This window comes from Lepidochelys kempii, chromosome 4, assembly GCF_965140285.1.
Source record: "Lepidochelys kempii isolate rLepKem1 chromosome 4, rLepKem1.hap1, whole genome shotgun sequence".
Lineage (NCBI taxonomy): Eukaryota > Metazoa > Chordata > Testudines > Cheloniidae > Lepidochelys > Lepidochelys kempii.
In genome coordinates, this window is record NC_136383.1 from 132640093 (window position 1) to 132656492 (window position 16400).

Here is a 16400-nt window from a genome sequence, read left to right on the forward strand (position 1 = left end):
GTCACTTCCCACACTGGCCTCTTCCCCGTTCCCTTGTATCAGGGGCAACCATGTGCCCGCATTCTCCATCACGGGTCACATGCACATCACTCACAAAGCTGAGCTGGCATCTCCTCCTTGTTGTTCTAGGGATTAACTCAAGGCTGATGCCCCCGTCCATGGTCTGCACACCATCATTACTTCTTCTCAGTCCACCTGCAACCCCTCTTGCAGTGCCAGGAACCGCAGCATCCTCTTTATAGCAGAGCCCTACATCCGTTTCACTATGCATGTTCCCCCCTTTCGGGGGAGTTTAGCTCCTAGTCCATCCACTTTCCCCAGTGGCGACTTCAGTTTAGAGATGCAATGGAGGATCAGGATAAAATGTGTCTCGGGGGGGTGGAGGAGGGTGACTTGGAGCAGGAGTGGGATGACTTGTGAGCGCAAGCTCCAGCAACTCCAAGGGAGGAGGCATCCCTGCCCTCAGGGGTTACACACATCAGGGGAGTGTGTGTGATGAGGCATTCACTCCACACCAGCAAGGATGGGATTAAAGTGGCAAAAGAGGCCAATTAGCCTTAAGCTTTACCTGCTGGGGAGTTAAAGGGCAATGAGATGGATTGAGAAAGAAGCTTACCTGGGCAGGAACAGGTAGGGCTTCTATAAAGCCTAGAAGCTGAGGATAGAGTAGGGGGCTACAGTCCGGGAGCCTGCAGTCACACACACTGATACAAGGGGGAGAGTAGGAGCCTGAGACAGACAGGGTAGGAAGCAGTCCAGGGAAAGAGCAGTAAGTTCTGACAGAGACAAATCTGAACGGGTGGGTCCAGGTTCTCCTACCACCCACTGTGGGAGTGTTGCAGCCAGATAGATGGACACTATCTGAGACTTTGAAGAAGGAAACTCTGATAATACCCTGAAAGCGGAGGACAATAGTAATTTGGCCAGAGGCCTAAGCCACAAAGCAGAGGTGCTGCAGCTCCTGACCAGCAAGAGAGGGGCTGCAGAGTGTGTGACTAAGGTAACAGGCTGACTGACTGCCAGATGGGGTATGGACACTGGTGATCTAATTCCCCAAATGAACTATAAGGAGGACTTGCCAAGCAGTGAGTAGCATGACCCCTGACACTTTTCCCTCAGATTGACAAGTAATGCGATCAGATTTCTGCCCACAGCTATAGGAGTGGTAGTAAACAGCAGTACAAGCTTCCTCATCTTTAGGGGAGAGAACTCCATATTGGTGCAAAATGATTATGAATAAAATTATTATAACTTATTTTACTAGGTTGTTACAAACTTGTTTGTGCCTTTACTGAGTATTAAGAGATAGTTACAAGTATCAGAGTAGCAGCCGTGCTAGTCTGTATTTGCAAAAAGAAAAGAAGTACTTGTGGCACCTTAGAGACTAATAAATTGGTTAGTCTCTAAGGTGTCACAAGTACTTCTTTTCTAGTTACAAGTATGTTATAGCCAGAAAGCTTGTAAATATAACATATGATTAACTAGTTATGTTATAAAATGTGAACTCTAATCAATGAAATTATAAATGTTTAAAACTCTTGTTCACTTTTTAAATGTTGAAATGGGAAACACCTTTGTGAAATGCATACTTGCAAATATCTTAGCTAAATGCAAAGGCCCTCTTAAAGCTCCTAATATTATTGCTATGAAAACATGCTATATACAATCACAGATATCATAGAAATGTAGAACCGGAAGGGACCTCAATAGGTCATCTTGATCAATCCCCTGCACTGAGGAAGGGCTAAGTAAAGACCATCCGACAGGAGTTTGTCTAACCTGTTCTTAAAAACCTTCAGTGACGGAGATTCCACAACCTCCATAGGTAATTTGTTTCAGTGTTAACAAACCTAATGTCTAGCTTAAATCTCCCTTGCTGCAATTTAAGCTCATTACTTCTTGTCCTGTCTTCAGTGGTTACTGAGTATGATTTATCACTCTCCCCTTTATAGCAGCCTTTTATGCAGTTGAAGATTGTTATGTCCCGCCTCAGTCTTCTCTTCTCCAGACAAAAACAACCAAATTTTTTCACCCTTTCCATGTAGATTATGTTTTTTAGACCTTTAATCATTTTTCTTGCTTCCCTCTGGACTTTCTCCAGTTTGTCCATGTCTTTCCTAAAGTGTGGTGCCCAGAACTGGACACAATATTGCAGATGAGGCTTTATCATTGTGGAATACAGGAAAAGAATTACTTCTCATGTCTTGCTTACAACACTCCTGCTAATACATCCACAAATGATGTGTGTTTTGCTTTCTTTTGCAACAGTACTACATTGTTGACTCATATTTAGTTTCATGCAGTTGATAGATTTCCATTTCATACGGCTAAATGCAGTGCCTTGCATAATGACAGGTTTCAGAGTAACAGCCGTGTTAGTCTGTATTCGCAAAAAGAAAAGGAGTACTTGTGGCACCTTAGAGATTAACCAATTTATTTGAGCATGAGCTTTCGGCTACAGCTGTAGCTCACGAAAGCTCATGCTCAAATAAATTGGTTAGTCTCTAAGGTGCCACAAGTACTCCTTTTCTTTTTGCGAATACAGACTAACACGGCTGTTACTCTGAAACCTGTCATATTTAGTTTGTGATCCTCCAGATCCTGTTCTGCAGTACTCCTTCCTAGGCAGTCATTTCAAATTTCGTATCTATGCAATTATTATTCCTTCTTAAGTTTAGTACTTTGCATTTTTACTTATTGAATTTCATCCTATTTATTTCAGACCATTTCTCCAGTTTGTCAAAATCATTTTGAATTCCAGTCCTGTCCTCCAAAACACTTGCAACCTTTCCCTGATTGGTATCATCTGTGTACTCTCTATGCCATTATTCAAATAATTTACAAGGATGTTAAACAGAACTCAACCCAGGATAGATCTGTATAGGACACCACTCGATATGCCCTTCCAGCCTAACAGTGATACTATTAATAACTTCTCTCTGAGTATGATTTTCCAAGTAGTAGTGCTCCCACCTTATGGTAGGTTTGTCTAGGCCATATTTCCCTAGATTGTTTATGAGAAGGTCATGTGAGATTAACAAAAGCCTTACTAAAGTCGAGATGTATCACATTTACTGCTTGCTCCTATCCACAAGGTTTGACAGGGGGAAGTAGTAGATTTGATTTATGTACCAGCATGGAATCTACGGGCCATGTTAAACTAGTCTAAGAAGTCATTTAAGTGTAGAATATTTATATTAATGGGGGATTAATTACTTACTGGCAGTATGCAAACCAACCCTCATCCTACTCCAGGAGGCAAGAATAATCTCTCCACAAATTGTTGTTAGAATGAAGAACTCTAGCTAAAGATTTTCTATGAGTTTATTTAATTTTAAAAGGCAATTTTGAAAGCTGAAATCTTTTATATGAAGAACTGGAGTGTTTAGACTTTTTGAAAACAGAATTTAATTTCCTGACAAACGCTAAAAAAAAAATCTCAGAAAATGGACTAAGTAGGAAACAAATGTTAAAACTAATTTTTAAAGTTATCTGTCACAAGAACAACAATGGCAATTAAAGAAATGTTATATATTCGTTAGGCAGACTGCATATTAGAGCTGCATGTGTCACCTGAGCCAAACCTAAAGCCACAAAGCCAATGAAAGGGTGACAGAAACAGATTTGAATATAAACAAGAGGTATGTTTCCTATAATCTAATGAAAATAGGAAAGAGGCGGGTATAACAAGACTCTGAAGTGAGCAACCCATTCACACATATCCCTGCTACTTTTAGACAGCAAACGTTCCATAAGTCATCCTGTGCATCTCTATAAGCAAGCTGCCACAGACAAATGAGAAAAAGAAAGATGACTCAAGAAGAAACCCACCCAAGGAGAACTTCCCCAAAACTTCAACGTGGATTAATGAGAGAAGTTTACTAAAATGCTGCCAAGAGATTAGGTTTAAATTCATATAATGATTCTATTAGGATACTCAAATCCTACTGTAACTTAAAATATTAACAGTTTCTCCTCTTATTTACCAAGTTGTTACACCATGTATTTCTGGAGAGGAGATGGGGCTATACATTGGTTAAAAAAAGAAAAGAAATAGTGGTATTTAATTAGATTTTAAAATTCTTAATATCTGTAATTGACCTGTCTCAAAACTGTCCTTAAATGGCTTCTTTTAAGTAACTGATTTAAATATTTTCTTCAATTTCATAGGATTTAGTTAAGATTCCTTATTTTGCTCAATTACAAACTATCTGGTTATTTACTACTAATCAACAGGATCCATCTGCCCTTAAACAAAATCATTTTGTCCAGTAAAAACTGTTTTAAAATATCTAATAAGATACTACAGAATGGATTCCCAATAGTTTTGGGAAACAAAATAATTTGATCTCAACTTACCAAAAGGAAATGCCCCACCAAAGGCAGGTTCACTGTCAAGGATATAATCTCTTTTAAAAGGTCTCCACAGAGAGATTGTAAAGGAACTGACCAGTTTATCATTTGTTTTCAGATACTGAGGTATGTAAAAAAAAAACAACCCGTGACCAAAGAGTGGGAACTACAACTGTAAGTTAGCAATAGCAGAAACAATTAGTAAGAACTGGCCCTACCATTTCTTGTTTCTCTAAACTAAATATTTTTAGTAACTTTAGAATAAAATTACTTGCTATCCAATTATTTAAAATTACCCTTTCAAATCCCACACATGTTCCTGCCCAACATCTTCAGTTCTGACCCAAAGAACCATTTTCAAAGCATTATGGAGTTTTCCACCAACATACTACTGAGAATTGTTATTTTCATTTTTGGCCATCTGGGATGGAATAACTTTAAGACCCTCTTGTCAAAGAGAAGTAATAAATGAACACTGTCCTCAAATAAGTTATGTGATCCAGATCTGATATTTTCACGAACAGACTCTTAAAGGTCCAGAATTTTAGAATTGGAGACATACATTAAAATTAAGAAGTTTCAAGAAGTCCTAATACTGAATAGTATATTTTATGACCTTACTACAAGGGTTAATAATGTGAAAAGGTCTGAAAAAGTTACTGGTTCCCCAAGTGCCATGCCTAACCCACTTCTGAAAAATATATTCTTCTGGGAGCATTGCACTAACTCATGCTACTTCCCAGAGATTCCTTCCATTTATACATTACACAATTTTCTCTCCGCCTTTTTATATGTGGTGCACACGTGGGCGCACACATTTTTTTTCAGAGATTCCAAGGCCAGAAAGGACCACTGTGGTCATCATGTCTGACCTGTATAACACAGGTCAGGGAACTTCCCCAAAAATAATTCCTAAAGCAGATCTTTCAGGAAAACATCCTTTCCTGATTTAAAAACTGTCAGTGATGGAGAATCCATCATGATACTTGGTAAACTGTTTCAGTGGTTAATTACTCTCTCTCACTGTTAAAAAATTCTGCCTTATTTCCAGTCTGAATTTGTTTAGCTTCAACTTCCAGCCATTGGATTGTGTTATACCTTTCTCTGCTAGATTGAAGATCCCATTATTAAATATTTTCCCCCAGGTAGGTATTTTTACACTGCAATCAAATTGCCCCTTAACCTTCTCTTTGTTAACCTAAGCTTCAGTATCACTATGAGGAAGGTTTTCTAATCCTTTAATTGTTTTTGTGGGTCTCCTATTTATCAACATCCTTCTTGAATTCTGGACACCAGTATTCCAGCGACATTTTCACCAATGCAAAATAAAGAGGTAAAACAACCTCTTCATTTCTACTCAAGATTTCCCTGTTTATGCATCTAAGGATTGTGTTAGATCTTTTGGCCCCAGCATCACATTGGGAGCTCATGTTCAACTGATTATCTGCCATTACCCTCAAATCTTTTTCAGAGTCACTGCTGCCCAGGATAGAGTCCCCCCATCCACTATGCACAGCCTAAATTCTTTATGCCTAGATGTATACATTTCGATTTAGCCATATTAAAACATATATTGTTTGCTTGCACTCAGTTTACCAAATAATCCAGATCACCCTGTATCAGTGCCCTGTCCTTGTCATTATTTACCGCTCCCTATCCAGGTTTTGTGTCATCTGCACGTGTGATCAGGGATTATTTTATATAATGTAGATGTAATGTTCTGCCTTACCATTGGTCTAACTGAACAACAAGTTCTGGAACATGCACACATCCCCAACATACTTCAGAATATGAAAAATATAATGACCATGACTTGTTGTTTACTTTACGAAGAATATCTTACTTCAGCATGGTCAGACAGATAATGAATTAGCTATATAACCCAATAGCCACAATCCCTATTTTAAATGCAAATGCCAATATTTTCAAAGTTGGGGGTACTAAACTTAGGCAACTATAGCCTATTTAGCTACATAAATAAAAAAGGCTTGATTTTCAGAGGTGTAGGGCACACACAGCACTCACGTTTGAAAATGTTGACATTACTGAAAGGAATTCAGGTAGATGTACACTTACCACAGACATCTGAAGAAACAATTGTTCATTTACAGTCCTGGCCGTACTGTGCCTTAAATAATACTGAAGAAGTTTTCTTTTAGCTCAAAAGAAACAAAGAATGTTATCTATGAGAGCTCATCTTACATCCACATGTAATGGCCGCCATTTTACACACACACCCCTTCAATAAAGTAACTTGCACACAGGGTTTTTAGGCACTAATTAAAGAATTTTACACATTGAAGCTATTATAATCTTAATAGAAACAAAAGTGAAAAGAGAGGATAAAACAGGAAGAAAAAAAGTGCCTGTAACACATATTTGTTCTATAGAATAAATACAATGGCAAAAATTTTCAATGCAGTGAATCACAAGCACAGTCATAAGACATTTTAATACTACCCATTATTCCTCATGCCACTAAAATAATTAATACATCTTTTGAATCACAAATTGACTTTAGCTATTGATCAGAAATCTTGATGTCCTTGGAAGGAGCAGAATTTTCAAGAAGTCTTTATACCATTAAGCAGTCTAAAATAGATTTATATAGAGTACTACACAATGGAACCAGCTTTCTGGCTTATAACAATACCTCAGCAACCATACAACTACAGTATCAACCCAAATGTAAGCCACAGTAAGGAATGTGGAGAATTTCAGATTTTATGGAAAATAAAATTATAGTACTTGGCTGAGACACTTCTGTGCAACAAGAAGGGAAAAAAAACAGGTACCTTTTCACAGTGTTGTTCTTTCAGATGTGTTGCATATGTCCCTTACACTGTAGGTGTGTGTACGTCTAGTGCACTGGTGCCAGTGGCACCTGTCAAGGCAGCTCTGCCCACTCCCGAGCTACACGTGTTCTGAACCGAGGGTATAAAGGGCGAAGCTCCCCATCCCTCCTTCAGCTCCTTTGCATTGGAAGCCAATGGTAATTCCAATGTGTCAGGGAAGGAAGGTGCATTGCGTAATGCACATGTGCAACGTATCACAAAGAATAACCGTTATGAGAAGGTAACATTTTTTCCCTTCAAGTGCTTGCTTATGTCCATTACATTGTAGGTGACTCCCATGCTGTGACCCCAGGCAACAGGGCTTGGGATTGCATCAGAACAGGGACTGTAGGACTGCTTTTCCTACATTAACAACCTCCTTTGATGCAGCTGTCAGTTGACAATACCTGGCGAATGTATGAAGAGAAGACCATGTCACTGCCCAGCAGATGTCCACAATGGGGATGTATACCACAGAAGACGGTGAGGCTGAATGTGCTCTGATTGAGCGTTCTGTCAGCTTGTCAAGAGGCAGTATCCCTTTGCCAGTGTAATACATGCCAATGCAGATAGTGATCCATTCTGAAAAGGTCCCTGTGTTGAAACTGTTTGTCTTTTCATATGCTCTGCAGATGAAGATTGAAAGAAATGTGAAAGGGCTTTGTCCTACCCAGGTAAAAAGACAAAGCTCAGTGAATATCCAGGTGTGCAGCATTCACTCATCTTTGTGAACATGCAGCTTCAGAAAGGAAACTGGCAAGCATCTGGATATATTCAGGTGGAAATCAGACACCACTTTTGAGGGTAATTGAGTGTGGGATATGAGGGTGATAAACTGATTTGAGCCAAGCCTGTAATGCTCTGAGGGCAGCCTGGTATGAGGTGTCACACAAGTACACAAAGCCATGTGGCCTAAGACCCTGAGGTAATTCCTCACAATGGTCTGTGGGTGATCCTTGAGGGACATACAGAGGTCCCATATAGTCTGAAATCTGGAAAGAGACAGAAATGCTGTTGCAGAGATTGAGTCCACAACGGTCCCGATGAATTTGTAGAGACAATAATGTCGACTTTTCTTTGTTTTACTTCAGGACCAGGATGTTGAACCAATAGAGAATTTGATGGACAATGGCATTTGCCTGACATTTGGAGTGACCCCAAACCAACAAAGATGCTGTTCCCAGAGCTGCTTTGTCTTGGCCTTGAAACCCCAGTGAATTTTATGTGGTGCACTCGTGGGCCATTCCCAGCGAATGGAGCACCACACATGGACCTCACCCATGCACTTGAAACAGTGTGAATGAGAGTCACCAATGGGCATGGGCTTTCAGCACTCCAAGCAGTTTCAACCTTAGGGACCCGGGCATAGCCTCTCCAGTACTGAGATGGGCCTGGAGGCCCACCTGAGAGGGGAAAAAAATTAAAACCAGAAAAATGTAAACCAAAATAAATATTAACAGAAAACTAACATCAAACAAAAAACGAAAGAGTACCACTAGTAACAAAAAAGAAAAATATAAAAAGAACTTAGTTCACAGGGAACAGAATATGCTCTGACTACCAACAATAGTAAGAAGGAACTGAAGGAGGTGTGGGCTGGTTCCGCCCTTTACAACCTCAGTTTGGAGCATGAGGAGCTTGGGTGTGGGCGGGGCCATTCCTACCGGTCCTGCTTGGGAAAATTCTCCAACACGCCACTTGCAGACATCTACATATGCAAGCATTCAAAAAAAAGAACTCTGATTTCTCTGCATCCTAAGTGTCTCAATTTTGTGGAATATATCTAGAGATTTAAAAAAAAAAAAGAAAGGAAGAAAAAGCAACTAAAGGATAGTCAGGTAGTATGACAATTTGACAAGACAACACAATTATGTTAATTTTAGAATAAGTTTTAATATAATAAAACATCACTCTAATAATATATTCAGTAAAAATAGTGCCACTCTAGTTTTGCAGATTTCAATAAAACCCAGCAATTTCACACTATCAATGATCAACTATTCAATTATAATACTGATAGAAAATTCAGTGGAATAAACTCTATTAAAGATACTCTTACAGACCAACAATCTGATCCTGCAAACACTGACCATAGGGCATGATATTTAAGATTGTAGTATGTTGCCTACCTCTGCAGCAAGATGCACAGTTCACTTGGCGGTTTAAAATAGTGCAAATAGTGGATTATCTGTAACTTGAAGTCTTTAACTCATAATTTGAGGACTTCAGTAACTCAGCCAGAGTTTATGGGTCTATTACAGGAGTGGGTGGGTGAGGTTCTGTGGCCTGTGATGTGCAGAAAGTCATGATCATGATGGTCCCTTCTGAGCTTAAAGTCTATGAGTCTTCCCTGCAGTTAAGTCAAGTGATCAGCCTTTGCCTTGTCCATTTCTAGAATTTGCACTGCTACATCCCAGACTGTACATAAATCTTTTTGCAGCTACATATGAAATGACTTGCCCTATAGATGTTTCTTCTGCAGATCAAAGACCTTAATATAATGCCTTTGATTACATATTTGGCAGAACAGTGCTTCCATTTTTTTAAAAAAAATGAGTAGTAATTCTCAACCATCCTGCTGAAGATTGTCATTGTTAGGTAGTCTTCTACAATAGGGATCTGTGAAGACAGTATCCTAAAACACATAGACGGTTTTTGGCAATCTTGTTCTCCGAATGTATTATATATGCAGATCCACACACTGACAATCTCCTGTGCTTAAGAACTTTAAAAAAATATGTCAAGAGTTGGAGAGAAACTAAGGGATGGCTGGGGGATAGGTTGGTTCGTTCATGCTGTCTTATCTTTACCTTTTATCTCTCAAACCATCTCTATTTCAATGACACTTTCAGATATACCTATTTAGTAATGTTTGACCACAGTATGAGCTTCTAAGCAGCATTCTTCCCTTAATTCCAAGTTTCAAAGAATATGATTTTCATTACAAATTCTAAGACACATCTAATATATAATGCAGTGCATTAACCTTAATTAACTGTCTTTTTATGAATGCTATTTAGTATTGGAGAAGCCTTGGAGAGATAACATCTCATTTTCTTAAGTAAATCTAACATACAGTATAATACACCTAAATCACATGCCATGTAATGGAATAGTTGGAAACTTAAAACAATTCAGCAATATATGTTCATAGTTATTACACTGATGTAAGAACACTAACAGACATTTTAATTAATCATTTAGAAAATTGAATAGCAGTGCAAGCTGTACAGATCTGCAAGAGAGAATGGTTAGGAAACTTTCCTGATTGCTATTGGTCAGTAGGCGACTACATGTGCACCAAAGCCAATTCAGTTGGTATTCTCTATCTTCCACTCCCCTTTAAAAAACAAACAAACAAACAAACCACAACCCTGAAACGACTTTTTTGAAATGAGCACATCTTGTGGATGGATTACAATTTGAAGCCAGATTGCAATTTGAAGCAAATTCTTACAGATGAGTTTTAAACTTCTGAAAATGGGACTTTATGATGGAGGTACCGATGTAGTTAACCATCTCAGCTCAAAAGTCTTTCTTCAGTGGTTGAGATGGAAATAAAAAAAAAGTGTATTGAGAGGACTGAAGAGAAGACTGGTGACTAGACATCACCAAATCAGCTATGGAATAGTCACCTGATTTAAAGCTGTGCTGGAAGGAAGATAAATTAAATACTAAAGTGTGTTTGTAAAAGGCACCTTTACAATCCACAAAATTTAAAAAAAAAATTATATATTGCAGATTTGTAATTGAACCCTTCTAGAATCTTTGTCTTACCTAAGAACCTAGGCATAATGGAGTGAATTAGAAGAGAAATTAAATTGTTCATATTTTTAACCCCTGGAGCCACTCTAATTCTCTCTCATTATGAAGAATATCCCATATATAGTTTGACATTTACTTCTATCCATGAGCAAGGATTTTGACTTTTTTTTTTTAAAGAACACAACTTTTGTTAAATAACTGTTTTTCTGAACAAACTCAAAAGCCCTTCAGAGAGTATTTTTCTGCATGATTGGTTCATCGTGGGCTTTCCGTCTTCCTGTAATTAGCAGATCAGTAGTTGATATACCGATGAAAATAGAAGGGTTATAATGGGGAACTCTTTACTGCAGTACTGAAAAAGTGCTACAACGTTTACACTATTCATGTTTAATGGTACTCCCACACAAACTGTCAACATTCTAACAGTGTGATTTTATTTTATTAAATATATTTATATTGATTAGTTTTATCCTCACAAAACAATAATTGAGTTGTAGGCACATTCTATACAGAAGTTGTCTTTTGACATCTTGATATTTCACTCTTTGTATTCTATGCAGGACAATTTACCTCTTATTGGTTGATGAGAGAATTGGACAACACAGAAAAAGAGAGGTGAAACTGGTCATGAACATGGACTTTAAATGTAATGGGAAAGTACAGTAACTTTATATGAATGGGAGGGGAGCCTATTGGCTGTTCTGCGAAATATGCACATTTGCTCCTTCCTGAGGAGTCTGAAAGAGGGTGCTTAGTATAACCATTGGTTTTAAGGAGGTCTGTGATTGGCTTTGGATTAAACAGTCCTCTAATGGCAGCCATTATCACCTTTCAGCAGAATAATACTGACCTTGTACATCCACAGCCTTGCAAAAGGAATCACAAAGGTGTATGAAGCCATCAATATACGCATACAGAGAAAACCAAATGGGGTTACTAGTCTGAAACCATTCCCTGTACTCCAACTTGGGAAAGACTTCTTGAAGCTTGAGAAGCACTTACATATGTCAGAAATTGAGTGGGTTCCTGTGGTGCTCCGGGGTTTCATCCACATCAATAAGAGGATGTGTCACCCCCTGCCCTGTAACCCTGAGTGTTGCTGTGCTATACAGCTTTGGCTAAGAGCCCTGACACCAGCAGCCTTGTCACAAAATGGCCTCACTAGCAGATGGGTTACTCATTGCATGGTGTTACCAATGCCCTTCCACTCCCAAATCTCCCCAAACCCATCTCCTCTGCAGTGTCCAGTCCCCTTGATACTCACAGAAGTTAAGTTCACTACCTTCAAAGAAACAGAGGACACACCAGCCTGTTACTTTAGTGGAGGACTTCACCCTTCAGTTTAATACACAGCACTTTGATGGATTTGTCATGAAATAATAAGTTTAACAAAGAACAGATATTTAAATAAGTAAGAATATGCTTACAAGTAAAACAAAACAATTTCTAGTAACTAAAACTCAACTTCAGCAAGTTACAATCTCTATCTAAGCAGGTTTCTCACCTACAGTCAGTTTCAGGCCAAGCGGATCCACTTTTCATGAGCTCATAGAGTGCTACTCACCCTTTGATCCCTAGGTAGTGGATGCCAAAATAGCTTTCTCTTTCTGGTTATATTTCCCAAAGTCTATTGTGTCTGTTTCAGGAGCCAGAAAGGCTTTCTGAGGGATGCAGACTCCATTTCCCATTATGATCCTTATGCAGTCTTCCCTCCCACCACTCATTTAGCTTGATGACTTTGTTTAACTTCTATTTAGATGCACTTTTCATTGTCCTCTGAGGTGTTAGCTGGCTCCCTTTACATTGTAGACAAAGGAAAACAAGTGAAAACATTTTTTTTTTGTCTAGGACAGGGTGGGCTTATGCACTTCTTACAAAACATCTTTTAAGACATCTTTCCAGCACACATCTATAATTCTTTACAAATCACCTGTACATACATCAAACAATAATATTAATGACCAGTGTGTTACCAGTTTGCATATGATGCCTTACATGACACCTTTTAGATACAGATTATGACAACCATGTTTTGGGGGCAATGAGTGTGTCAGGCCTGATGTGAATTATGGTATGGTCTTCACTCTGCCAGTTGGCATTAAGGAACTCCCTGGGTCACAGCTCCAAATCCAACATCTTTATATTTACTGTTAAGCCAACAGAGCTGAAGAGGTAGCATATACTCTTTAAAACATGTATTACTCCACGATACAATTGTACTCTTTGAACCGGTTTCAGAGTAGCAGCCGTGTTAGTCTGTATTCACAAAAAGAAAAGGAGGACTTGTGGCACCTTAGAGACTAACCAATTTATCTGAGCATAAGCTTTCGTGAACTACAGCTCACTTCATCGGATGCAGTCAGTCAAAAAAAAAAACCTGAATGCATCCGATGAAGTGAGCTGTAGCTCACGAAAGCTTATGCTCAAATAAATTGATTAGTCTCTAAGGTGCCACAAGTACTCCTTTTCTTTTTACTCTTTGAACCAGCCATCCAGATACAGATACACCTGCTGGCTCTGATAATGGTGGACAGACATGACTGTCATATATTTTATTAACATAGAACTTCAGCCAGTCTGAACAGTTATGTCCTTATTCATATGATTACCACTCAGATTGAATACGAGATACTTCTTGTACCTCTGCCTTAACAAGACGTGCAAGTACGCATGCAGAGAAGGCCAAGGGCCCCAAACCAAATATTCCCCTCAGAGACTACATGGAATTTTAAATGCTGAGATATGAATTTAATGTTCAAAATCTATAACAGAACATAGGCTTTTTTCTTTTGTTGGGGCATAAGGAAATTAAACCAATGAAAACCATCTCCCCAGTAAAGCTCTGGAATTAACTCAATAGCACCTATCCCCAAATGGAAGTAGATTTCATTTCATTCAGGAATCTGTTGAGAAGGATCCTTGAGATCCAATAAGTGGTTTAGAAGGTTTTGGCAGGCCTCAAACCAAAGCATTTGATCACTGGTCCATGTCTGCAAAAACTGGCACAATTTGTCCCGAAAAGGAGGAATAAGTGTAGGCTAGTTCTCAAGCTGTAATTTGGATAGTGTAGAGGCAAACATGCACATTATATGCCTCTGTTATGTTCTGTCATGGGCCAAATCTGGCGTGTTAGAGGATAGAATGCTTGTGAAGGACTGGTGTCCATTGATGCCATCCAGCCATTGTGTTTTAGGTCTTCCAGGTGGTCTTTTCCATCCTGCTGTCATTGAATCAAAGATAATTCTTGCAGGGAAGTTGGTAGGCATCAGAGCAGATTACCATACCTCCATAAGGAGCACTGGGTGACTGCTTGAGAGTGTGTGACCTGTTTAGTTAGAAAATGGGATCTCTTCATTCAACTTGAATTCATACCATTTAATGTTTTCTATCATTCAGAGATGCTTTATCTGAATGGTGCCCTATTTCTTTTCAATCTTGACACTGAGGGACCATGGTTCAGTCCCACAGATCAGAATAATGACCACCAAAGCATCATTAATCCTCAACTTCATTTCTCAACTTATCAGGGTGTCTGGTGCGCAAAGGACATTCTTGATGATGTATGCCATTATGGGCCATACTTTTGCAGTGCGGAATTCGAGTTCTCTCTTGATGATGCCCATGTTAACAACAAAGCTGAGGTAGGTGAAATCACTGACAATCTTGAATGGGTGATCACCCACTAAGTTGCAAGACCCCACAACATGCTCAAAATCATCAACTGGAAGATTAACCTCCAATTAACTTTCAGGCCAACTTTTGCTGCTGAGCTTTCCAGGGCTTTAAGTGCTGCAATTAGCTCACCCATTTATTTGTCAACAAAATTGACATCAGTGAGGTTCTTATCATCAAGGCATATGCTTAAAATGGGTTTACTTAATGTCTGGTCAAGCATGTAGTCTATGATGGCATTGAAGACTTCTGGAGTGCCGTGTCCTCTCCCATCCATTCCCATGCACCCACTGAGCCACAACAACACGTTGAACCCTCCACCATCTTGTGCTAGTTTCTGGGCTGATTGTGTTAGGCTTTGTATTATGTGTGGCCCCTTAACTGTCTCTTACAACTGACTTAAATAAACACATCGATTTGAAGAGGTTTTAACCCTACCCATGACAAGATTTCAACCAATTTATAGCAATATAGAAGACAGAACATTCTACAGAACTTGTCAGGGAGGCCTGCAAATATTAAGATCAACCAAAGTGATTTCCTATCAGAGTAAAATACAGCCTTGATATCCACAAATTCAATGTGAATGGGCTGCTTGAATTCTTGTGCATTCTTCGTAAACTGGCGTACTGTGAAGATTTGCTCCATAATGGAATGGCCAGCTTGTTGTGATCTTCTCTTGCTCCTTGAGACATCAGTGGCTCAGGCCAACAAGGCAAAGAAAAAAAATGGATAGAAGAGCAATGCTGAGAAAGTGATGTCTCATTTCCTGTCTTTACTTTACTTTTCCAAAGTGGTAAAATAATGTCTTTTTCTGGTCCAGCATTTTTAACAGTTCCATAGGAATTCCACAGGTATCTGCCTCTTTATTTCCCTTAAATGTATTTTACAGCTCTGTGGATTTTGCCAATAGTGAATTTGCCAGGATCATTTTGTACAGAATGTATCAACTTGCAGAGGGCTTAATATCAGGGTCCAAAGAAATTGGGGATGCATTTAGCAGCTGACTGAAATGTTCACTCCAGTGTGCCAAGCACTCCGCTTCTGCATTGATTAGCTCAGCAGAACTAAAGTAGACCGCACTGAGTGAATGATATTTTTTATCAGTTAGATCCCGAAAGCATTTATCTTCGAGAGCGATAACTTTGGCTTTGGCTTTCAAAAAAGTTTTAAGTCATTATGTACTGTTTTATTTACAAGCATGATTTAACTTATGATACGTACTTATATTATCTCTCAAATGAGTCCTGAGTTTATTAAGGTATTACTAGAAATGCAGGGCTTCTTAACTCTTTTTTTTGGGGGGGCGGAGGGGAGGGCAGGGGTAGGGAGGAACCAAAGGCAGTCACAGAAGTATTGATTACCCGAGATAAGAAGTCCATCCAGGCGGATTCAGCATCAGTATACAGTAACATGGTCTCAAACTGTTCAAAATTTCAACTATATAATGGTTTCGACTGCTCTCAATTTTTAGATTTGATCATTCAAATTTTGGTAGCCTAATTGTCATCTTTCCTATGCTTTTTCAAGTCTAAGATGGACATTTCTTGAGACTACTTTGTGGTCAATGAGTAGCAGCCGTGTTATTCTGTATCCACAAAAAGAAAAGGAGTACTTGTGGCGCCTTAGTGATTAACAAATTTATTTGAGCTATGCTCAGATAAATTTGATAGTCTGTAAGGCGCCACAAGTACTCCTTTTCTTTTTGTGGTCAATGTTACCGAGCTCAGCAGATAAGTAAGTTCTGCAGTTGCTGATGAACAATTTCCAGCTACA

The 16400-nt window shown here is 39.0% G+C and overlaps 1 protein-coding gene across 9 annotated transcripts in view; it reads right to left on the bottom strand.

Annotated features, from left to right (window-relative positions):
• Positions 1-16400, bottom strand: part of CTNNA2 (catenin alpha 2) — a 783540-nt gene that overhangs the window by 739533 nt on the left and 27607 nt on the right. Inside the window, exon 2 of one of the 9 annotated variants that reach the window (XM_073342921.2) lies at positions 7595-7813. The exons of 6 other annotated variants lie outside the window; for them this stretch is intronic. In XM_073342921.2, the coding sequence (XP_073199022.2) occupies positions 7595-7746 (152 nt within the window). In that variant the 5' untranslated portion in view covers positions 7747-7813. Of the gene's footprint in view, positions 1-7594; positions 7814-16400 lie in introns of those variants that run through there. 2 more of the 9 variants (XM_073342913.2, XM_073342919.1) reach the window with 2 other exon arrangements.